The 25,015-nt window shown below is 38.1% G+C and overlaps 1 protein-coding gene across 1 annotated transcript in view; it reads right to left on the bottom strand.

Moving 5' to 3' along the window:
• HMCN1 (hemicentin 1) overlaps nucleotides 1–25,015 on the bottom strand; it is a 179,625-nt gene that overhangs the window by 45,302 nt on the left and 109,308 nt on the right. Inside the window, exons 43-59 of the mRNA XM_052666768.1 lie at nucleotides 24,270–24,392; nucleotides 22,459–22,620; nucleotides 21,501–21,782; nucleotides 19,816–19,983; nucleotides 16,861–16,974; nucleotides 13,116–13,202; nucleotides 12,519–12,710; nucleotides 11,643–11,816; nucleotides 10,385–10,498; nucleotides 8,920–9,065; nucleotides 7,178–7,328; nucleotides 6,239–6,442; nucleotides 5,825–5,938; nucleotides 4,828–5,015; nucleotides 4,215–4,311; nucleotides 1,269–1,430; nucleotides 117–230 (exon numbers count right to left, since the gene is read on the bottom strand). Of these exons, the coding sequence (XP_052522728.1) occupies nucleotides 117–230; nucleotides 1,269–1,430; nucleotides 4,215–4,311; nucleotides 4,828–5,015; nucleotides 5,825–5,938; nucleotides 6,239–6,442; nucleotides 7,178–7,328; nucleotides 8,920–9,065; nucleotides 10,385–10,498; nucleotides 11,643–11,816; nucleotides 12,519–12,710; nucleotides 13,116–13,202; nucleotides 16,861–16,974; nucleotides 19,816–19,983; nucleotides 21,501–21,782; nucleotides 22,459–22,620; nucleotides 24,270–24,392 (2,592 nt within the window). The remainder of the gene's footprint in view (nucleotides 1–116; nucleotides 231–1,268; nucleotides 1,431–4,214; nucleotides 4,312–4,827; nucleotides 5,016–5,824; nucleotides 5,939–6,238; nucleotides 6,443–7,177; nucleotides 7,329–8,919; nucleotides 9,066–10,384; nucleotides 10,499–11,642; nucleotides 11,817–12,518; nucleotides 12,711–13,115; nucleotides 13,203–16,860; nucleotides 16,975–19,815; nucleotides 19,984–21,500; nucleotides 21,783–22,458; nucleotides 22,621–24,269; nucleotides 24,393–25,015) is intronic.

The raw sequence follows: 25,015 nt of genomic DNA on the forward strand, positions 1-25,015 counted from the left end.
AAAAAACAGTTATTTCTGCCTTAGTTCTGTGAAGGCAAAAAAAAATTGCCTAAAAAAGCCCCAAATACTGCATTTATCTTAGGAAAACAATTAAAACAAAAGAAAAACATACAAACCAAGGACAGTTAGGAAGCTCTTTTTCCGACTTTCTCCAGCTTGGTTTCTTGCAATACAAGTATATTCACCATCATCTGAAAGTTTGGCTTGGGGAATCTGCAGAGTCCGAGCACCTGAAGTAAAAGCAGAAGTTCTGAGATTTATTCTGTGGGTATGGTATCAGTTTCAAATGTTTTCTTAGAATTGTGTCCCCAACAGATTGAGGACAGGCATTACATTCTAACTTTGGATTTAAAAACACACCACATTGTCATTGCTTTTTGGGATTCATAAATCCACTAAAAAAGTCAAAGAATAAAATTTTAGGACAGATTTCACTGATGTTTTTATATCTGATGCTCCTTTTATATCTGTTTATTTTGTAGCTGCTAAACCTTCTTTGCTAACTTAACTACGCTCCTTTTTTCTACTTCTGTTACTCCCCCAGCCTTTGTCCCCTAGCCTTTACTGCCTCAACTCACGAAGCTACTGTCTGTGCCTACATTACTAATTTGCAGTGTCTCTACTGCCATTAAGCAGATTTCACACCTGCACTTCATACGCTATAATTTATGCTATAATGCAGACCCCCAGCCACATAACAGCTGCAGTACAGGACTGAGCACCCCAACAAGTGATATGCATGAGATATCCTGGGCAGAAGATATCCAGCAGGAGCAAAAATGACACAGATACCATGAAATCTCACTGTGTGAGCAGCTTTGAATGGGTAAGGAGGTCTCAGAATGCAAGGATTTCCTCTTGAGAGTTCAGTTAACCCCATTTCCCACAGAAGTCAATGAGAGAGTTGCTAAGTCTTTCTCAGCTAGGCCAGCAGAATTCATCCTAGCCTGCATCACTACTTCTGACTGTTTCTCTGAAAGGTGAGTCAGTGACTCAACTTCAATCAGTATCTCAGAGAACTTGTGTTATATGACTTGCCTGCTAGTCTTTTTCAGTGCTTTCAGTCTGAGCCGCTTTTCTTTAGAAGTGTGCCCATCCAACAGCCAAGGCATCAGTAAATGCTTTAAAAACACAGCAGGTCAAGTGTCTTGTCTGCTCAGTGGAGCAATATTAAAAATATACTGGCTATATAAATGGCTGTCACCCATATCAACACAAAACAGACTGAGTTGAGTCTAAAGGCTATAGAAATAGTTGAAATTCCTCACCAGGCACAATAAACGTGTTACTATTCAAGCTGATAGATTTTCCATTCTTGAGCCAGCTGAGATCAGGAGGCGGAAAGCCAGTGACCTCACAAGTCAGAGAGATGAAATTATTCACCACGACAGTCAAATTCTCAGGATTAGCACCAACAACACTTGGAGGAACTGTGGAGAGAAATGCATTACTTGTATTTATCACTGGATCAGCAAACTATTCTCTAATTTCTTCAATTACCAATATAAAGCTGAATTGCTGAGCTTTGACAATGGGCCATATTGCAAAAAATCTTACACAACCCACAAATGGATCCTCTACTTCTTAAATGAATCTGGAAACCATTTCATCTGTAAACCTCTGCTTGGGATTTACAAAGGCTAAGTGACCAGTAAGAGACTGTACAATTTCTCATTGAAGTATTATCAATTTTGAAAGTCTTCTCTCACAATACATTTGCTTCATAGGGCAGGACAGATTAAATTTTATCTTGCCAAGATATACAGAAGGACTAACTACCATTTCTTGTTGAGACTGTATTGTTACTATTCTTTCTGAAATACTCTAATTTCACATTATAATAGAGATCCAAAAATGCTTCCTTCTGATATAGTCCAGAGTTCTTTTGTTAACAAGAAAAACCTGTTGTGCAATAGTGAGCTAAACAGTTTAAAATTTTTGCACATACACATTGTTCAAATGGGTGCATTTTTAAGCTTCCAAGTCCCAATACTTTTAAAGACAAGAATACTTTGACATCTGACCTTTCTACAAGAACTATTTAAAAGTAAATAATTGTCAATCTCATCCTTTTAATAAGTCCCAGGTTTTAGTTTCCATGTTTTTGCAGTATGCATAATATAAAACACTTAAGAGCAAAGCAAAAGCATGTTCTGGGCTCTATTGGGTGGAAAAATCATTCCAAAGAACAGATGGAATCCTCTTCTTCAAAGACAGATATTTTAATGCATTTTGGACCATATTCACCAGAGATATTCCAGATGCTCTCTGGCACTGGAATGAAACAAAGCAGTCATTAAGCCAAGTTTATGGCTCCTCTGTGACACAACAGAAACAAGAGGAGTCAATGTAAAGAATTCAGTCCACATTTTTCAGCTTGGACTAACGGAGGGCTATTTCTCTGATCATCGGTATGAAATGTTTCACTGGAATAAATACTGAATTCTGATCTGATGACATTTGATAGATATTTATATTTATTTACTTGTAAAGATACTTTCCCACAGATGTGATTATTGGCAGTGTGATTATATATACATATACACAGGGCCAAATGCAAACTAACTTTTCATTAACTTTGCTTAAACTATGGAAGTGGTACTTTTCAAATCCTGCAAGCTTCTGCCACATGTGCAGAGCACTCACAAAAGTGTCCCAGGTAGTCAGCATACATAGACCTATTTGTATGTGCACAAACAATAGGCTCAGTACACAGGAAAAGCTATCTATTATCCTATATTAGAGACAGACTTTACAACCAGATGCTTATTTTCAGTGTTTTGGAAGGCTTTATTTTAGTTTTATTTATTTAGCCTTTAAGAAAATAAACAAATTTATCAACTTATTAAGGAACATTCTTAATACTTCACTTAATTTTATAAAAGTAGTTATATTTGAAATATACAGAAGTGCTTCACCTTGGGTGGTCCTTTCCTGACAGTATTAATCTGATTTTTCAACTGAAACTCCATTCAAAAATTAATAGTCCTAAGTAAGTAATATTGCTGAGCTGAAATCTGAAGCATCATACAAATATTTATTTTAAAATAACACCATTAGGCTATCACAATTACAAACAAATGAAAACAAGTTTGAATTCAAATACGAATGTCAAGAAAATATTTTAGTTTAAAAGCAAAGGTCAAACATCAGGAAATTCAGGAAATTAATGAAAGCAAAGAACCTCTCAGAAATGACTTAAGGGCAAATTCTTTCCATGACACTATTTTTTGGCTAAACGTATCACTGTGTAGAGAAAAGCATTGTACATTTGTTTCATTGCCTTCTTATGAAATATTTATTTCTTCTGTATATGATAACCTAAATAATCAAATTCCTTGGACTTTGCGACCACATTCAAATGTGAGAAAGAAGACAGCACTTATCTTCTGTCTAGTATGTAATCAGGAGATGAATTAGCTAGCAAGGATGTGAAAAATTATCCAAGGATAACATGTAGAAGACTCTAGGGGACAGACTAGACAATCTTCAACCCAGATCATTCCATGACTTAATGTCTATGAAAACAGATAAAAACTTAGCTGCCAGTTTTCCTTGGTAGGTTTTAAAATGTAACTGTGCTGATGATTCTGTGGGAGTAGTGCTTATGTGATTTTCAGTTCAGAATGGAAAGTTAAAAGTGGTGTGAAGAATTAGAATGAACCTTGATAGAGAGTCTTTTTTTACAAATATGGAAAATGTTTAAATTTCTTGACTGTATTTGTTTTAGACTTACGGCACCAAATGCTAAAATTTATCTTAACCATGCCTAAGAGCAACATCATCAACAACAAAAGAACAGATGGGAACTTTAGAAAAGGAAACAAAATGCAAGTTTTTACAATGGCCATATCTTTGTGTAATATTTCTAACTGTAATTTTCTCTCTCTCTTTTTTTTTTCCATAAAGAAATCAAAACAGGCTGTAATCCAAACTGGTTATCATTCATGATTACAATGCTTAGCAACCTACACAGGGTACACGCACTATAATATCTACCTATATGCAGTACACATAAAGAGCTGAAGATGCCATGGTACATCAAACTTGTATTTGATTTCTAGTACAGGAGAATTTCCCGTATGCTCAATAAGTTGACTTGTACTCTGCTAAAATTCACACATTAAAACTGAAATAACATTTTAAAAAACAAAAAAAAACAAACACAAAAACCAAAAAAACTCAATCAGCAAGTTACAGGCTATTATACTTACCATGAACATTTAGGTTAAAATACTTCTTGGCCCTTCCAGCTATGTTTTCCACAACACAGACATACCTGCCAGTATCTGTTATTTGGGAATTCAAAATCTAAGAAAAAGAAACAAGACTACTCTTGAGAAAATATGTATAAGACAACTTATTGTGAACACATAAAATTGTAGGAACTCTCCGGAGACCCCCTTGACGCATTTGGGGCTTACAAGGTTTACTTCATCTGTTTTTTTTTAATTTTAAGTTTTTTGTTTGTTTTGTTTCGTTCTCCTAAGACCCTTGCAGTATTTAGAAGTCTATCTGAGAACTGATGCAACTTCCACTGATACTACTGCTTTCAGGATCTCTTCTCTAAGTCTGTGCATCTCAAACCTCCAAAAAAGACAATGTTCTATCTTTCACATGAAGTACACTGAAAATTAATAACAAAACTACTATTTATGAGATATTTGAAATAAAAATATATATTCTATATTGTTTTTATTTTTTCTTGTATATTATAGCCCTATGTCATGCTATGAAAACAGAGAGAATTTTGTTCTTTTTTTTTGTCCTTATCGGTGATTTTCATTTGTAATGCTAAACATCACTTGTAGATTCACTTAGAGATACCTGCAATCTTCTTCCATTGGACAAAAAGCTATGTTTGTCATCTTGTGCTAGGAGATGGCCATCCTTCTGCCAGGTGATGCTTGGAGATGGAGTGCCACTCGTGACACAGTCCATCACCGCGACCTTGTTCACAAACACATTCACTTCTTCAGGCAGATCACCATCTGCTCCACTGATGAATGGTGGCACTACAAAAGAGCAACACACTGTAAGAATGCTGTGACTCAGCATATCCCTGTGGAATTCTTTCTAAGATATCAGAGCCTGTGTTTGCAGAAGGAAATAGTAAAACTCTCAGTGAATATACTGAAAGATATTAAAATCCCAAGAATAATTCAACTAGAATGAGCCAAGAGACCGCAGGAGAAGTATGTTTATTCACAGCAGTCATAAAGAAGAGGGGAAAACTTATCTTCCAGCCGGTCAGTCAAGTTTTTTGAGCCCAGAATAAAGGAGTATTTACAAGGAGAATCCTCCTAACAGTAACTCAGTGCTCTCAGTGACTGCTATAGAAAAAAAGGTAAAGAAACAAGCATTTCTTAAGGCAAAAACCTCAATTATATCAACAGACAGTGCAAGCAACTTAAAAAAGCTTTCTGTGCAATATTTCTAAATAGAGCAAAATAGATCATACAGAGAAGACTTTGCGGACATTCAGTTTATCAGAATCATCAACTCCCTTCTGACTGAGTTCTGACTGAGAGTTTTGCAGATATTTTAGAAAATCATGATGAAAATCAGGGAAAAGTCTAGTATAAGTCAGATTTTTTAACTTGAAACTGGGTAGGGAACAAAAGAAATCAAGATAAAAACAGGGCCTTGATATACACTTCTCTTCACAGTCAAGTGTGATAGTACTATTGCAATTCAGTTCTTACCACAATAACCCAGAAACATACAAAAATAGCAACATTACCACCATTTTCATGTCACTCTATTTCTACAAAATTAATATCTTACATAAATACATCAGAATAAGAAAAGCAGGAAAGCTCACAGAGCACGTGGACATCGTAATGAAAGGAATCCTCTCCAGCTTCATTTACTGCCACACACATGTATCTCCCAGCATCTTCAGCCTGTGCCCGTGGAATCTGTAACACGCGACCTCCTGGAAGGACAATGCATTCAAGATTTACATTTAAAATCATGCAGTTTCCATCATTTCTATAAGATGTTACTAGCAACCTGAGCAAGCAAATTTATGAATGGTCAGCATTTGTCGTGAAATAGAAGTAGTTAAGGACTTTTACAGTTTGCTTAAGACTGAGCACTGAAAAGAAGATTCTCCAATCAATAAAGTCTAAAAGAACATTAACACAATGTGATGAATGGAAAAAGTTATTACCATGTAATTGCTAGTACTAACACCATTTCTTGAGGTTTTGGTGTGACATACTTAAATACTCACCTGGCAATATCAGTATTTTATCGCTAGAGCTCAGAGGATAGCCATCTTTATACCATGTAAGAACTGGAGGAGGAACAGCATCAGTCTCACAGTACAGTGAAAGGGAATTGTTGACAATCACATCTTTATTTTCTCCACCTCTTCCTGTATCTAACACATTACCAGCTTCCCATCCTCTGTAAGGCTTTTGGAAACTAGGAGGAACTTTGATCAAGGATGGAAAAAGTCAGAATTTTACAGCAGAAATTACTAGTTAGGAATTCAAGAGATGAAAAACAGTCAGTTGTTAAATAGCAGTAATAAAAATTAATTGTATTAGATTAACCTCCCCCATCTGGATATCCCAAGAAATTTATAGTTCTTTTCATCAGAATGAAAAATTGAGCAATCCACTGAAATCTTTCTGAAGGCTAATAAATAACAATGTAAAAGGATCTGATAACAATAAACAGAGGGTATTAATCAACATTAGTTAACTATTATTTAGTAAACTATTTGGTTTCAACTTAGTTCTAATTTTGTCTGAATTTTGAGAAAGGACTAATGATTGTCTTCTTGTATTTACATGCTGTGTAAGTACATGGGATGCTTATGTCTTGGACCTGTAAGTACTCAATACAGGTAATAAAATATGACATCTTATTGTAAGCTAGTCTTTTTTATGTAATTGAGAGGAAGATCAGTTACGATGTCATTCCACTAATTTCGGAGGAACTGTATATGTCACAACTCCTGAAAGAATCAAATCTCCCATTTCTTATAGCTGAACAAAATGTATGTGTAAAAAAATCACACAGAACACAAGGATTGAATCAGACAAGGAAGGTCTAAATACAAAATTATAAATAATTTCAGTATCCTAGGACAGTAAAAAAAAAATTCTCAGACTACCAAAAAAAAAAAAAAAAAAAAGCATTTTATTAGCTAAACTCTGTTTACCTTGTATATGTATATCAAATTCTACTTCATCCTCTCCAACAATATTGGATGCCAGGCAAATGTACCGTCCTGTATCTGAAACCTGAGTCTCTGTAATCTGCAGAGTATGGCCATTGGCTCGGATAATGACATGACCATCTGGTTTAAGAGGCTGTAATGTAATTTTACACATATATTATTACCGTGCAAATTATAAATTAGAAGTAGTCATACTTGTGGAAATAGTATGACATTACCTCTCTTGGTCAAATTCAGATTGTTTCAAAATCCTTCCTAAGGCATTATGCTGGCAGTAAGAACATCATTTTTGTTATTCCCTCTGCTTTGGCAACACCAAAATCAGAACATCTTTCAATTCCTTAATGCTGCCAGCAAGGTCCACTTTCAATAAGTACAAAGGAAGAAGCTGCTTAGGACATCACTTAGGGCATGGTCTCAAGCCAGATGTTCTTGGGATGACATCCTTGGCCACAGATAGTGCATGGCAAGGAATGCTTTCCTCTGCCTGACAGCAGCAAACCCAGTTTTTCTCTCATCTGTCCCTCCTACATCATGACAGAAAACAGGTTTCTGCAAGCTGTACAGCCTGACCTAGCTTGTCCTACAATGATGTGACTACAAAGGCCTGCTGCCTAGGGAGGACATGGCACGAACATAAAACTCAAAGATATGCACAGGATTAGTGGTCCTGTCCCTACAAGTTCCATCCCACATGACAGCAGGGATGACAGCACACAGTCTGCATCTCTCAGCAATGAAAATGGAATGTGCTAGGGAGTCAGCTCACAATACGTTCCCTGCCAGGACAATTCAGACCACGGATGTGAATGAAAGCCCTTTCCCAGGGTGGCCGTAGAAAGAAGCTGCTGGAGGATCCATTGCTTTGGCGGCAGCAGCAAGCTGCTTAAGGCCTCTGTCCTTTTTGAGGCCTGCACAGTTATCATTGGCAACAGAAATAGCACACCCAGAGGAACTGAGAATTCCAGCAGATGATCAGACTAGGCAGAGTACAGAAGTAGCCTCCCCTGTGACACCAGGTTGTTTCTTCTGCACACTCAATAAATTCAGAGAGCTGTTCCCACTGCAGAGATGCATCTGTCTGCCACACAAGGGCCTGCCAAAAGTCAAGGAAGAGCTGCTCTGTTCTCTTTTCTTGGCACTGTTTTTGTGGCACTGTTTTTGTGGCACTGTTTTTGTTAATTACAGCCAATTTATAGCATGTCCTAAAACTGCTTGTTCAGGGTGAGATTGCTGAGAAGGCTGTGTGTGGCAGGAGCTTAAGGAGCCCTGCCAACACCCAGTGGGAGGCTGTCTGCAAACTTGTGCAAGGGCAGCACTGTGAGGAACCAAATGCAGGGCTGCTCTGCAACAAGGCTTTGGGGAACCCAAGCAAGAGCAAAGCCACATGTGGAAACACTACGGGGTGCTGCTTTTGGGCAGGGTGCTCTCTCCTCAATACACAGGCGACAGTGGGCCCTAGAAAAGCCAGCTCTGCTGTTTTCATTGCGCTATCAAGCACCCCAAAACAGAAATGACCATTTGGCACTGTTGGCAGAGATCCGGCCAACAGCAAACGAGATGTGAGGTGTGATTCCACCAGCAGGAGCAGAGCAGAGATGAATTCCCGCTGACTACAGTAGTGAAGGTAAGCCTTATTTTAAAGGCTCACTAAAGGTGATAATAAAACTGTGGTTTTTCTGAAGGAAAGCCACCCACTAGAAGTAAATAAGGTTGTGACTTGCCCGTCCATCCTTGTACCAGCTGATGGCAGCAGCAGGAACGGCATGTGCTTCACACTCCAGAGTAAGACTGTGGTTGATTTTGATCTTCATCTCCTTAGGGGAGAAACCCATCCCTGGGACACTCCTTCTGTTAATGGTGGGTGGAACTGTATAGAACAGGGTGGGGAGAGAGACTTTCTTAAGGGACTGTCTTATGCAGCACTTCAAAATTAACTGGGCAAAGGGAAAATCCAGACAATAACTTGAGGAAAGCAAGTGCATACCCCTTGTAATCTGCCTCTTCCCCACGGTTGAGCAAAGGCAATTCAGCTGCCTTCAACATTTTCCAACATGGAAAGTTACCAGAGCCTTACCTAGCCATAGTACTTTGTTACATGTTTGGCTTGAGTTCTACAAAGCTCAGTGTGCTGCAGGCATTATAAAGCACTTCAGTGGAAACTAATGTTCTCAGAAACATATGTTTAAACTACAGTCCATGCTTAGGTGGTTAAAACTCAACATTTCCATTCCACTGGAACCTCAATGCTGCAAAATCTTGTTTCTTTCTGAATCAGAATGAACACAGAGCATTTCAAAATTTTTAACCAATCCCATACCCTGGTCTCAGAATATCTTTTAATTTACTATAAATGTTGTCAAAGCATTTTCCATTCTTTTTTTCAGTGGGAAATTTTAAATTCTCCCTAACGCAGACAGTACTGTAATAACTGACAGTTGGAATGGCATTGGTAGGGAGCTGGGTGAGGATGTTATATTGCTATATTGTTGGATTTCAATTATGAACTCTCTTCTCATTATTCCAAGTCCAGGGGGGCCTTATTAAGAACTTCATGTAATTAAAATAACAGTAGAGTTGGTGTAAGGGCGCAAATCAAGCTCCAACTCAAACTGTAGAGTTAGCAAATTCAAAGAGAGAGAGAGATGAGAAGCCATGCTTGACTGAGTCTATAATGAAAAGCTTGAACATTAAAACATAATATTAAGCACAGATGCCCAGATTACAGAGTGCTGTCAGGAAGGCTTGAATGGGAGAACTTTTGTGCATATACTAAAATCTCCTGCTTTACTTTACTCAAGGAAGTTTTCCATTAGAATCTAGGGGTCCCCTCTCCATCTGTTTTTCTAAAACACTTTCAGCTTTCAGAATCTCTGCTCAGTCTCTGCTCAAATGTGCTGCATTTGTCTGATTAACCATGACCCCAATCATAACCAAAAACATTTCAACAGAAACTGAAGTGCATCATTTCTTAAATGTCTTCCCCTGGATGGTACACAGATTTTTGGCCCAAGAACAGCACTTGTAAAGGATACAACAGCTACATTTTTTAGTGCCTGTCCTACAGCAGTATCACGAGCAAATGCAGTTGCTTCCTAAAATAACTAAGATAAATCCTTTTGTACACCAGGACAGGTAACACAGTGAAAAGAATGCAAAAAGCAATTAACACTGAAAGCATTTCCTTACGGTAGACTTTCACTTCATAGTGTTTCAAAGTTTCTCCAGCCTCGTTTGTGGCTATGCAGGTATATCTCGCAGCACTGTCCTTCTGAGCACTTAGAATCTGCAGGGTTCGACCACCTGCCAAAAAAGATCACTCCTTAATGGCACCTAAGTTACATTTGTGCTGGCCTATTATTTAAATGATTTTGCAGCATATTTCCAATCCCCTGGATTAATCCCCTGCAATAAATTATGAGTGCATAATCTCCAGGAGAATTTTGGATCAAAAATCCTGTTGCTCACAGGCTTTTGGAAAAGCTGTTAAAATTGATTTTTCAAAAAAAAAACTTCTTGAAGATGTTTAGACAGAAAGGAGTGACTTAGGATTCTGCACTTCATTCACAGGAAAAGGAAAGCTGGCATTAGCACTGAGACAAAAAAGGGCAGACTGTTCAACAGAAAGTGTCTCTGAACTGCATTTCTGTTTGTAGCCACGCATTCTGGTGTAGCATTTCATACAACAGAGATCCATAACTTCCTCCAGAGAATAGACAAAAGCAACAGCTGCAATGCAACAGAGTGTTAAAATGAACAATCAGTCAGATATAAGACTTCAGGTGACTTCTACAACACTGACACCATCATCTGCCTTTCCATAGATTTTGTCTGTTTATGATTTAGATTGCCTGAATTCTCAGTGATGAATCACTATTTAATTTTGCTGCAGCTCTTTTCACACTGCAATCCTAGTAATTGTCGCCCCTTTTCTCACTATCAATACCAGCACCACTCCTTCCCTGAATGGCTGCAGTTAATAATGCTGAAGTACTTGTTCATCTACATTACTTCCATATTTCAAGTCAAGATCTTTCCTTTCCTCCACATCCTAGGTGCACGAGGTAACAATTACTCCACAAATTAGAAATGGCAAACTGCTAACTACATGGAAAAAAATGCCACTTCATTATTTTTCACTAGCTTAGTTGTTTTACTCTCACTCCATCTAGTTTATTTCCATTATTTACATTCATTACTAACTGCAATTAACTTATTTGCCATCATTTATCTCCACAGAACAACAGGATGAATACCTGAATTAAAACAAAATACAAGTAATGAGTCAGTTAATTGTGAAGCACTTAAAGAATGGAGTTGGAAGTGTAAAAACACTAAAACATTGCACATTATAGAAATACAGCCTTTGATTTATCAAAAAAAGTTATGTGACAGTCAGTAAGCAATAGAATTATGTTATTTATCAACAAAAACAAACAATAATTACCTGGCAAAATGTGGATATTTCTGTTTGATTCTAAAAGATTACCATCTTTCATCCAGGTTATTGTAGCTGGAGGATACGAATAAGCCTCACAAACAAGAGATGTTGGACTGCTGAGGATAACAGTGACCTCTTCTGCACTTCCACGGCTATCTGCACCCACAATGGTAGGAGGCGCTAGGAGCAACAAAATCATTAACCAGAGGAAGGATCCTCTCAAAAGCCATTTTTCTGTTCAGTCTAGAGATCTGGTTTCTGCCTCAGGTAGCTGGGAGGCATTTCTAGCAGGTGCAGTGAGACCCACGACCAGGCAACATTCATCCGGTCTCACATTTTGTCCTAAAGTCAATGGTCAGTCCATGTCAGTGAAATTCATACACCCCTAGCTCTTGTCAAACACAAGTCACCAGGAAGCCAGCCACTTCTTGTACAGTAGCTGGCAGTCACTGCCTGATGATCCTCTGAACAGCAGAACTGGGAGGTATGTGCTCAGGAAATGAGGATAAGGAAAACAAACTCGCTATTGTTTGCATTTGGTTATGCAAGAATCATCATGAAAGAAAGCAAACTGCAGATGGTTGGAGTTTTTACAAAAAGAAAACAATTGAGAAGTACTCTTCATATACTCCTTCCTTGAATCACAATAAGCCCACGAACAGTCCTGTTCATTCCACACAGATCACATCCTTTTACAGCTCTGCATGTTCAAGCTCTATACTGGTTAAAGAACAGAATGCTGTTTCTACTGACCTATCACAATTTATCACTTATTCAGACAACTACTTTAATTAAAAGACTAAACAATCCCAAGGTGATTATTTTTTGAAATTTTTTTTTCCTGAAAATAATATTCTGCAAGATCCTGTCTATCTGTCTTACCAAGTACATTAAGACTGTAACTTCTGCTCTTCTCTCCAGCTGTATTGGATGCAACACAAGTATATCTCCCTGTGTCTGAAACTTGAGCAGTGGTGATTTGCAGTAAACGTCCATTGGACAGAAACTTGTGATCTTTGTCCTCCATTAAAGGCTGCCCATTCTTTATCCAGGTGATCTGTGGTACAGGATTCCCTGAAGTAAAAAAAAAAAAAAAAATTGCAAATATTAGCTGCTGCATAGCTCCAAGGATATTCCAAGGTTTCTTAAAAAGAGAAATATACAGCTTTGAATGTGTTTTTAAAATATATTCTTCAGGGAGATGTTCTGGAATACATATTGTACAGTCCTTGAACCTCCTGAAGAAATATATATCTCCTCTTAAATTCTACAGGCCTTTAGAGAAGAAATGTACATCATCTCTTGTTTTCATTTGTTGCAACCTTCACAACAAGATGTACCTATTCCTGCCACACACAGGAAGGCTGAACCTGAAATTTAGACATTCCACTCAAGTGAAAATTGTACTCAGAACAGATTTCACTTGTGAAAACTGAGACCACAGGATGAGTGAAAGTAAGTAATATTGTATACTTTTACCTATCACTTCACATGTTAATGTAACATTGTTCTTCTCTTTCACTTTCACATCTTCCAGCTTATTTTCATCCACAATCCCTGGAGGCACTGGAATCAGATAAGGAGACAACACCAGCAAGTATTATTTACAAACAATTTAAACACAGCAAAGGTTTATTCATGCTCTATGTGTCAGCATATACTTCTGTTAAGGACATAAACCAGCAAATGGCCCATATCTACCAGAAACAAGACCAGATGCGAGACAGAATAGAGTTGGCCTGCTAGGACAACAACTATACTATATAACAACTATATATATCTCTGTTCTGCACCCCTTAACATACTGGTCCATCAGTAGGACAAGAGAGGACTACAGACCTTGAATGGACTCACTTAACCACCTCCTGCCTTGAGAGCTAGAGAGAGATTCAGGGTGCCATTCATGTGTTTCTGAGTATGGTCAGTAGGGCAGTGGTGATAAACATTTGTATGTGAGGCTAGGTTTAATTTTATGCTGGTAAACTGGTAGGTTTCATATGTTTGTAAGCAAATTCTTTCACTCACATTAAGCAGCAAGTGATTCATTTGCTCAAAACAATGTGCTTAAGTTTAAGAGTTGTTGGTTTCCCAATATTAATTGAAAGCATTCATCTAGAACTCTAGGGAAATAATTGACTAAAAAAAATTTGGACAGAAAAAGTTTGTCTGCTCACACACAACGTATTTTTTACTTACCAACACACTCAAAGCAATACAACAGATTACCAACAAGTGGATGAATAAAGGCATAAATGTTTGAATCAAATACAGCTGCCATACAGTCAGCTGAACACACTACATGATTCTAAAGGCATTCTGCTGCAGTATAAATCACGTGTCTCTGAGAAAATAAAAGATAAAACCACATAATGAAAATACTTTTCCACATCCCAAACAGCTGTGTAAAAGAAACCTCTTATTGTGTGACTGACCACTTGGTGACATGCTTCCAAAGAATCCTGGTCACTAGGACTATGTGGACTAACGGTTACTGGACAACAGGGGCCAGATTGTCAGTGTGCTGGCAAGGAGTCTCTCAGACATACAAACCTTCAGATCAATCATTTATTTCAAAGTAGAGGCATTTGTAGATTCAAGACAAAGTAAGATGGCAACAAAAATGAAGTAGACATGAAGTGCTATGCAATGAAAAGGAGGTCTGTAATTCTAAGAAAGCAACCCAATCTCCAAGAGATTTTGGAAATCTTTATAACAAACCTGCTGGACTACACATACAGACAGTACTCCTAAATAACCCTAGAAAAAGCAAACTTTTAGCCTAGATAGAAGGCCCATTAAGAGAGGAAGTAAAATGCATTCAATGCATCATGACCTACCAGTAGCCTGGAAGTAAAGGTTTTGATAAACAAGAATCACTATAACATGCAAATTCATTCTCGATAGTGAAAACTAAAATGCTACATTCGAATCTTCCACTCAAATACAAGCCAGAGTGAAGAAGAAAAAATAAGAGATGCTTAGAATTTCACTTGATGATTGGGATGGCAAAGGTGCTACTTCAGATGGGTTGGTGAGAGCAGCAGTAGCAGAACATTGCATGCAGGAAGATGTGGCCAGTACTGGCACTCTTATCAACTTCTGATGCAGTTCTGACCAAATTCCCTGCTGTGACAACATAAGCAATGCAATACAGACTTGGATAAATATTCTAGTGCTCAAACACAACAAGACAAAGATACATCAATGGGTGGTGGAATTAGATGGGAGAAAAAGATAATCTAAGATCATAAAGGTCAGGATATATGTCTGTCGAGAAGTTATTGATCATAAATAAACAGAGCAACTCATCACTTCAGCCCCACAATAATGCAGGAGGTTGTCAGCATATTAATTTCAGATTAAGACAAGGTCACAGCAAATGTACTGCAAATACAGAAGTACTAGGATAATTAGAGCATGCTCGCCTGAAAACTGTCTTGTCTGTTGCACTTCCTACCCTAATTCAGACAACATTGTGATATCTCTATATGGCTCTTATTTACAAGGAGCTGGTGAATATTCTGTGTCACCATCAGGCCACATTCCTGTAACTTTCCTCTAGAAAGACAAATAAATTTTGGGGGGAGAGAGGGAGGGGAGAGGGGAGGAGATTGAACAATGGAATTTTTCACTTAGCCCACTTGAAATCACATTCACATAGCATTTTTCTTCAAGGCAAACAAGGCCTATACAAAATCCATGTAAGAGAAATTCCTAGAACCCTCATGAACACCCTGCTACTAAAACACTCCAAAGAAAACAGTACAACAATGAATGCTTTTCAGTGTTTATCCATTTCTTCCATGCTACCAGACTTACATTTCCATAAGCTCATCCAATAAAGATGAATTAACATGAATGTAAATTATCATATACAGAAGGCAAGAGAAACTGGTAACACTCAGCACCTTTCAGACAAAAAACAACTTTAGGCAAATTATGTATGATAACGCTGCAAGACTCTTTCTGTCAGTCCTGGCACTTATTGATAGAAATAATAAATTGCTACTAAACCAAAGAGCAGTCTTTTCTGTGGGGGAAAAAAAAATAAAAAAAATAAATAATGTGATGCAATTAGACATTAAAGGTTCTGAACAGCCATGTAAAAAGCCCACTGAGCTTCCATAACAGGTGAGGATCAGATATCACACTTATGTGCTTTACAATACCAATCAGAGATCTGTTTTCCAAGATTCCAGCTCTAGCATTTAATTTCTATGTAAGTCTTGGATTTTCCTTCAAATCTTTGTTGCAACAGATTACTGCCATCACACAACTCAGCTGCACACTTTATACCCAGTGCTGCGTAATAGCGCTGGTCTTAATTCATGAGTATTATCACATGTGGTTGCATCCTTCTGCTTTCAAGCATGAGGTACAGGAAATTCACAGATTTAGTTCAATGTGGCTATCTTGGGCTTTTGACTTTAAACCTGTTTAAGGTTTAGATTGGATGTAAGGGGAAAGTTCTTTACTATGAGAGTGGTGAGGTGCTGGAACAGCTGCCCAGGGAGGCTGTGGATGCCATCCCAGGAGGTGTTCAAAGTCAGGTTGGATGGGGTCCTGGGCAACCTAATCTAGTACCAAATCTGGAGGTTGATTACCCTGCCTGTGGGGAGGTTGGAGCTTGATGATCCTTGGGGTCCCTCCCAACCTAAGCCATTCTGTGTCTCTATGATTCATGTCATGTCCTTTCAGTAGAGGGGTGAACCAGCAGGGAACTGACCTGGCTGAGAACAAACCTGGCCAGGAAGAAAAACAGAAAACTCACTTTTCCTATAATGCAATTCACTTTGTTTATTCCATCCAAGGGATAGTGAAGCTACGAGCAACAAGAACTTGAAGAGAAGGTGGAAATCTGGCTGCCAGTATCCCCCAAACTTTGATGAGACTGAAATAGCAACCTAACTGAAGCCAGAGATACACTAACGTAGCACCTGAAGAAGCAACAAACCACCAAAACATACACAGTTCCAGTCATTCTTAGATATGTCTGAAGAATCCTAAATTGTAAGAACTTCTTAAAATTTTTAAAAATACAGCAAATCCACACATGGAAGCATCTTAACTTTATAACCACATTTTCTAATCATGTTATTAGATGCACTTCTTTCCCCCTAAGGGTATATGTTTTGGCATACACATTTTTAAAACACCAGCAAAGTATACAGGACATTTCTTTACTTTTTCTTCTTCTACTGTAGCAAAACTATCACATTCTTACCTAGAACAGAAAGGTAAAAATCCTTCCTCACTTCTCCTGCAGTGTTGGTCACCACACACATATAGTGCCCTCCATCTGATACAGTCGTATGTACGAAACGAAGTGTTCTACCCCCTGAGGCCAAAAATGCACAATTATTAGAGCCCTGAAATACACTTCCCAATACATTCTCCAACTGCATGTACTAGTTCTAATTCTGTATGTTTCGTTAAAATTTACAGGCATATTCTCTTCTTCGTTAATGTGCTTAGTCTTGTTGAACAAACAGTAAAAGAAACTGACAGACCTTACTCCTGCTCCTTTCATTTTTGTCTCTCTGCTTCAATCCTTAGTACTTATAGATTTGTATTTAACATTCATAACACTATTTTTTCTATTCAGTAACTTCCAAATTACCTTGACGTATCCCTTCCTTTTTTTCCTTTTTTTTTTTAATGTGCAAGTGAACTTTGATGCATTCACACATCTGTCAAGAATTTATGCAGGAAGAAGTCAGTTAGAAGTTAGAAGTTAGAAGACCAACTTGAAATCGCTGAAAACCTTGAGATCCATTTACAGAGAGCATGCAGAGAAAATCCAACCTGCTATAGACAGGTCCCTCAAACTGCACATAAATTTGTCAGGGGTATACATAAAACTCTTCAGATTGGTGCACACGCTTTGGATACAGAAGGGAGGATTTGTGCTCATACTTCTATATAGAAAGCTGTCACAAAATCCAGTGTCTAAGTAAGCAGGACTTTCACTTATGTGAATATTTTACTGTACTGAGAATCCAGGTGACTACAGAGAAAAAATAATTAAGAGGGTAAGCACAAAAATAAAGCTATTTTATAAACAAATGCATATAATTTTTAAGTATGCTTGATCAGAGGACCAAAAACATTTGAGTCTTTGATTCTTTTTTAGCAGAGGAACAGCAAAACAAGCATCAATGAGCATTTAAGTGTAAAAGCAAATGTGGCCAACCTTCAGCTTTTTCCAGTCTCTCATCAGCTGTTCTCATATTAGCAATCATTACCACACAGGACATCACATCTGAACTGTGCATCTCCCATCTGCAGACTTCTACAGGATCTCATAATCAGGATGTATCCCAGAAATTTACATTCCTGGCCTTGTGCTTTGAAGGAAAAAACTGCTTAACCTGGTTGGTGGATGTGCCTCCACTCAAGAAATCACACCTGCTGGAGGGAGTACTGTGCAACCGAGGAATGATTTCTCTTGCACTCTCATTTCACACTGATCCCTTTTCCCATGCACACCCTAACCAAAGCCATGTAAGATGCAAAACAAAGAAGAAAAAAGCTACCTGCTTTTTCATACACTTGCACACCCAGAGCTCCAGTGCCGAGGCAGGATACGATTCTCCACATTTGGCTACAATTTAATAAAAGTGTCTCTCCTTCCTAAAGCTAGCTCTGCAAGAATTGCAGATGTGGTGGCATAGTTAAACTTTTTCTTTTTTTTCCACAAGGGACTACATGAAGCATCTTCAAAAGCAAACACCAGCATAGTATCTCAATTATCAGACTAACAGTTGACAGCAGTGTGTCCACACATTCAAATCATCTGCAACGCCAAGTATTTTTTCAATCAACAGAAATGAAATCTTACTTTGGCAGAGTAATGCTTTACCTCTCAGCATTAGTCAAAGAGGGTTTTTTGTTTTTCTTTACAGGCACAAACAAAGTCTCAAATGCCATGTTGGTCCCAGATCACTACCACAAGGTGTAGTTTTCTGAAGAACTATACAAAAGCACAAAGTTTGCAGGAAAACAAAGCACCAAGTTCTGGTCTGTTTCCCGGTGTAGCTAACATTCAGAGGCAATAACATTTTTTTGTGTCTCATTCTTCCTGACTCTGGAGTGGTGGTTGATACTAGTGTGGATGTAGAAAACAACAGGCAGAACAGGGACATTGAAGCCCAGAAGACATGATTTTTGTTGATGGCAACTGTGCACCAAAAGGAATGAGTACCAACTCAAATGGCCAGGATTGTACAAACATTACCCACCCCTTTCTCCACAATTAAAAAAGTAGGAAATAAGACTACTTGCCATGTCAAAAGCTACAGTGATGGAAAAAATGCTGACAAATTCCAGCTTGAAATTCAATCTTAGTTGAGCTTCAATGTACCTTTTAGTTTCTTTATCTTTCTGACAGTTTTCTCATATTCTATATAGGATAGTTTGGTAGCTACAGTGGAGTATTGGAATATGAGATTTCTAGCTGTGAATGGTACATCCAAAATCAAAGAATCATTTCAGTTGTCCATACATCTCAGTTGTAGACAAATACTTAATTACTTCTATAGAGTCCATAAGGCTGAGCCCCAGACATAAGATGTCAGTGTAAAATGTATTGCCTGCTTGGTACACATCTTCCATTTTGTAATCTCAAGTGCTGCTAACTCCATTTCCTACGTGTAAAGATAAAGCTCTAACAAAACTGCAGCTGCCAGTCAAGTACTCTCATTTCCTTACAGTACTGCCAGAAATGATGGTTAACAGGAACAGGTACTGAGCCCTTCCTGTTTCAGATATTTCTTGTCAAATGCTACTTGTCATAAAAGACATCCATACTAGTTCTCAGTAGGTGAAGCTGGCTTAAAAAACTAGGTCCCTATAAATCGTATCTGTTTTCCCCATCGCAAATGAAAAGATGTCATTATCTGATGCATTCCTGGATATACATAATGGACTGACATACAGTAACAGCCAGAAATATGGCTTAATTCCATGCCACAGACCGAACAGTTACCACACTTCCAACTCACACATGTAGCATTTGGTAACAACTTTCCCAGTGTACATGAGCTATTTACCAGGTGCTGCAACCAATTTGGGTTACTAAGTCAAACTTTTTGTGTGTGTGCAATGCTCGCACTGTGGAAGGGCCTTCGCTGCACTCCCTTTTTAAAAAAATAGCTACAGCTTTAAATGTGTGCTGTACCTGAGAGGATTCGCACCGAGGTGTTTGAAGTGACAGGCCATCCATTCTTGAGCCACATTATTGATGGCAAGGGAATTCCTGAGGCTTCACAAACTAGAGAGATGGGATTCTTCTCCACAGTACTGATGTTCTCAGGCAATTGAAGGTCACCAGCAATACTTGGGGGAACTATGGAAAAAGAAGAAAGAAAAGTCACACTGCAAAACAAATGAAAGTTAATTTTCAATTATACAAATTTCAATTTCAAGCTCTCAAAATATTTTGTCAACCAGGTAAAGATAAGCTTGGCAAGTGAGGAGTTACAAAACTGCCCTGAAAAAAACTGAAAAAAAATTCTTAAATTGATAAGTATTTTTTTCTGTGCAACAATGTGGAAAAAAAAAATTAATTCTATGAGTACTGCTACATTCATTTATGGCTTAAAATCCCTAGCAAATACCAGTTTGTAGTAGTTCTATCCATTACACATTAAGTACAATTTCCAGTATTGAATGAAACACTAGGGAAAATGTTAAGAATGACAGAATTCTTTTGCTAATGGAAAGAACAGTTTCTCTACTAAAATAACTACCTCGAATCTATTTTTAGATTTTCTTTACTAGGAGTAAAAGTAATTTCAATTCTGTAGATCATTCTTTAAAACAACAACCAAAAAAAACCCCTAGGCTTAAGAATTGAACATCTTCCAGACTAAGCAGCCTGAGATCTAAAGTTTCTTTTTACTATCCAGAACTTTGTCAATACAGTACAGCAAACAAAGTAAAATTATTTGGTAATTCATTTTGGCTTCTCATTGTCACTAATGACAATTCATATATTTACTTTAATCCTACACTGTGTTTTTTTCTCTCCCAAACCATTCCTGATTGCTGTACAAGTTTTCCCACTTCAGTGCAAGATGTAAGGCATAAAAGACATACTTTACAGAGACAACTGGAAGTCTCTGTGAGACAGTGGGATTTGCAGAAAAAATCGCAGCTAAATTCCTGTAAATTGCTGTCCTAGTTTAGTGGCACAGTAACTCCTGAATGCCTCTTTCTCTCTGGGCTTTACCCTTTGAATATTTACAAATATTCAATGTTCAATGAAGCACTAAAAATCATATTCAAATGAAGTGCCATTCTGACTTAGAATGGCTCTAATGTAGCGTGATGTTCTAATCAATCCCATTAAGTCAAATTACCAAAACGAATTATAGTTGGAGGTACCATCTTAAATTCTTCTGATAGCACAAAATAAGAAAATCTGATGATCAGAAACTTGAGATATGGGCTATGCTCACGTAACTGTCCTCTGGCAGGGGTCACGGGTGTGGTGTTCTTGGTTAAACCTTAAACTCTGCCTCCTACAACAGAATCCCAAAGAACACTTCCTTATCACGGAACTGGACCTAACATCACACAAAACTGTACTACATACTGATTTTCTGTTCTTGGGAGAGAGCAGCTGGGGGGATGGATTGGTATTAACAGACACAGATAGAATTTAAAAATGTTCAGGAACAACAAAATTGGATATGAACTTTTGCGATACATTTGCAGATGAAAAGGTGCTATGTATAAAGCTTGCAGTAAATTTGGTCACCATGTCTAAATACACAAGTACTTATTGGATATCCTTGAGTGAACTTTGTTTCTCGGCCTGCTTTGTTTCTGTTATACATGCCCCATTTTTTGCACACTCACCATGAACATTTAAATCATATTTTCTGTCAGACAGCCCTGCCACATTGGCAGCAACACAGACATAGCGACCCGTGTCCAACACCTGGATATTTCTCAGTTGAAGAAAGTGCCCATCATGAAGTATTGCTACGTCCTTTCCACTGACCAGCGGACTGCCATCCTTCATCCATGTTACTGCTGGCTCTGGAATACCCTGAGCCTTGCACTCTAGGGAAACTTCACTTCCCTGGGTGACAACAACTTCTGATGGGTGGCCACTACTGTCCAGTATTGTTGGGCGAACTACAAAAGGAAAAGAAACACACTTCAGGATCTTCACCTGCTTCCCAACAGAAAAATAATCAAGCCTGCTAGATCAGTGTTTTACTTGAGACAGTTATTGTGGGTCACTGATGGCAACTCCATTAAGAACACTCTGCAAATACGTAACAATTTCCCCAGGGCCGAGAAAACAGAGCCAACTTTCCCTTTCCCCACCCACAAAGAAAATATGTTTTTAAAAATGTAACTTACAGGCAATTTTAAAAATACAATCAAATGTATTTTGATCAAATGTTCAAAATTCTGTCAACTCGTACAGATTTTTGAAGATTTTCTTTTTCATGGGATTTGAAAGGTTTAAAAATAGTTCACTTTAATCCTGAACAAAATACTGAATTAGCAGTAAAACTGGAAAATTTCAACTTATTCAAATTAATTGTCATCACTACTACAGCTCAGTGACAGGAAACACTGCATTACCCAGTGTGCTGTATCCTGTAGTTAACCCGTGGCCAGATGCCCTTTCAAGACATACAGGCAGTTTCTTGGTAAGTCCAAACTGACAAAATTGCAATCACAAATATCCTCCAAGTACCCTGGAATCATCCTGGATTAGACATTCTGCATCTTAACCCCATATGCAGACAACGCTTACATAATACGCTCATTCAGAACACAATACTTCATGGTAACTTACTGTACACTTGCAAGCTGTATTCTTTCTTTGCACTTCCTGCTACATTTGAAGCAATACAAATATAAAACGCGGCATCAGACATTTCAGCAATTGAAATCTGCAGCTGTCTGCCTCCAGATAATATCCGTACCCTTCCTGACCGGTCGACTACAAGTGGTGAGCCTGAAAGAGACATTCTTTCAGATAAAAACACAGAGAATGGCAACAAGCTCGCTCAGTGGTGTGAATTCCAATGGCTTATTTAACGGCCACTGAGCTGCACAATTTCCATTTTAAAATTGTTATATCAGAGTTTTCCCAGACTTTGTGCAAGCAGATTCTGAGGACTTCTCATACTACTTGCTGACTTAATGTAGAACAATTTTAGCTACAACAAAGCAATTCTCTTCATGCTCACATACATCCAAAACATGTTGGAAATTTCCACAAATTCATTATTTTCAATAAAACCTGACTTCCTGCACATATACCATGCATGATCATCTCAGCCAGGCCATTCAATATACTACACGTATACCTGCATACCTGGCCATCTGCATTCTGTGTGTCACGTGGCATGCATGCACATACTTCTGCTCAGGAAATGCTGAGCAGAAGTGGAATGGTTACAGTTCAGCAAAATTATGAGACTTTCTCTGAGCAGACTTTTAAATCTTTGAGAACTCAGGCTTGGTAACTATTATCATCTTTGTAAACTGCAGGGAAATTTTTGTGACAGAAAGAGTACATCTCCCACGATTACTCATAAAAACTGAATTTTCATTTCCTACTATTTCCCTATGAAAATGTGCAAAGGTCTGATTCCTGAGTAATATCCAAAATTGCACTACATTCTAGACTTTCAAACAGGTTCAAATTTGCTTTCAACCATTTAAGAGTACATCCTTCAGCACTGCAGCACATTGTTCAATCATTTCATAGTGTGCTTCACAGGCTGCCAAGAGGCAGGGTGAGGCAAGGTACAGAAGAGGCTGATGCATCTCATTTTCTCCGAAAAACTTCGGCAGAAAAAAAATTAAAATCTGCTCTTTCTACAAGATGTGATTAATAAAGGAGAGTGCACACAACACTAAACTATGTCTTCAGACAGATAGGTAAAGCTGATAAATAACAAAAAAAATTACCATGCTGGAAGAATTCAACACCTTATTTTATCTAATACTCTGTCTCCAGTAGTGTCCATGCTTAAAAAAAGGTGCCAAAAATGCCTATTATTGTCTACTGCTTCGTAAAAACACTTTGCCAATGATTTGTTCTAACCCTACAGCAAAAAGGTGTGCAAACTACTCTTAGATATTAAGATGAGATGAGAGAAAGGTTCAGTAAACCCTCAAAGCAACTACCACACTGACTGCATTTTCATCACTTGGCAGTGTGCCACAGCTGCAAATTTCAAGAGAGATTTTGAGGATAAGTTTACGTTACACAGCAAATCACAAGTTCAGCTCTACCCCTCAGTACTGCACTGTGACGCACAGCCAGGTCTGCTGGGATACATAAGTCAGACTTGATGCTTTCTCATTGCACTATACAGTACCTGGGTGTACTGAGAGAGTGCTTCATCAGTGCATATGAACTGTCCAGTTTTAAGTCAGCCAAGACATCTTTGCACTGCGCCCTCCTTGCACAACTTTAGGAATAATGACACCTAAGCCAAGCTGAGGTGATTAGAGAGCATGGCAGAGTCTACCGCAGTAGTTTTCTACTCAATACCAGAGTAAAAAATGAAAATATTTACAGGATAAAGAAGAACTGGCAAATCAAAATTATTATATTTTCTTTATTACAAAAGACAGCAGATGGTCACTCACCACTCTTTGTCCAGGTAAGACTAGGTGGTGGAATGCCTGTAGACTCACATGTCAAGCTTATCGGGTTCCCTTCGATTACTATCAGCTGAGAGATGTCATCTGGACCATAAATACTTGGTGGAACTAAAAAGAAATGCCAAATATCATTTGAAACCAAATGGTATCAGCCAACAGTATAACCAAACTGATCTTCACACAAACGTGTCCCATTATACTCTGGAGGAATTACAAGGGTTGCTTTCTCTGGTTTGCAATGCAAACCAGACCCCGGCCAGGGAATAATATATTTAACAATAACTACAACAATTATTCCTTCTCAAGCTCTAGTGAAGAAACAGGATCTATTTCTGGCTAGCTTTAAATAACTTTCAAAATTTAGACATAGTTTTTCCCTCACATTTCTCCTGCAGCAACATGAAGGACCCACTACAGCAGAGGGCCAACTTTGTTAACAGCTCTGTGCCTGTAAGCCAACTGCAGACAAAATGGACTACTGTTCTCAAGGTGATTCTCAGAGTTTTAAAGAACCTTGGAGCAATCAGTAGGGAAGGGATAGCTGCCTTCTTGAAATGGGGAAATTATTTTCTTTAGATGAAAATAACGTAGGTAATACTTGAAAAGAGACCAAAAAAAGCAGATGAGAATGTAGGCTGAAAATGGAGTGAGTAACTAATCCAGCATATTTAAAATGCACACAATAACAGGCAGCTTCTCTTTCTGACACTTCAGACATGTTTAGCAGCAAG

The sequence above is a fragment of the Tympanuchus pallidicinctus genome, unplaced genomic scaffold (assembly GCF_026119805.1).
Source record: "Tympanuchus pallidicinctus isolate F22 unplaced genomic scaffold, pur_lepc_1.0 scaffold7, whole genome shotgun sequence".
Classification (NCBI taxonomy): Eukaryota; Metazoa; Chordata; class Aves; order Galliformes; family Phasianidae; genus Tympanuchus; species Tympanuchus pallidicinctus.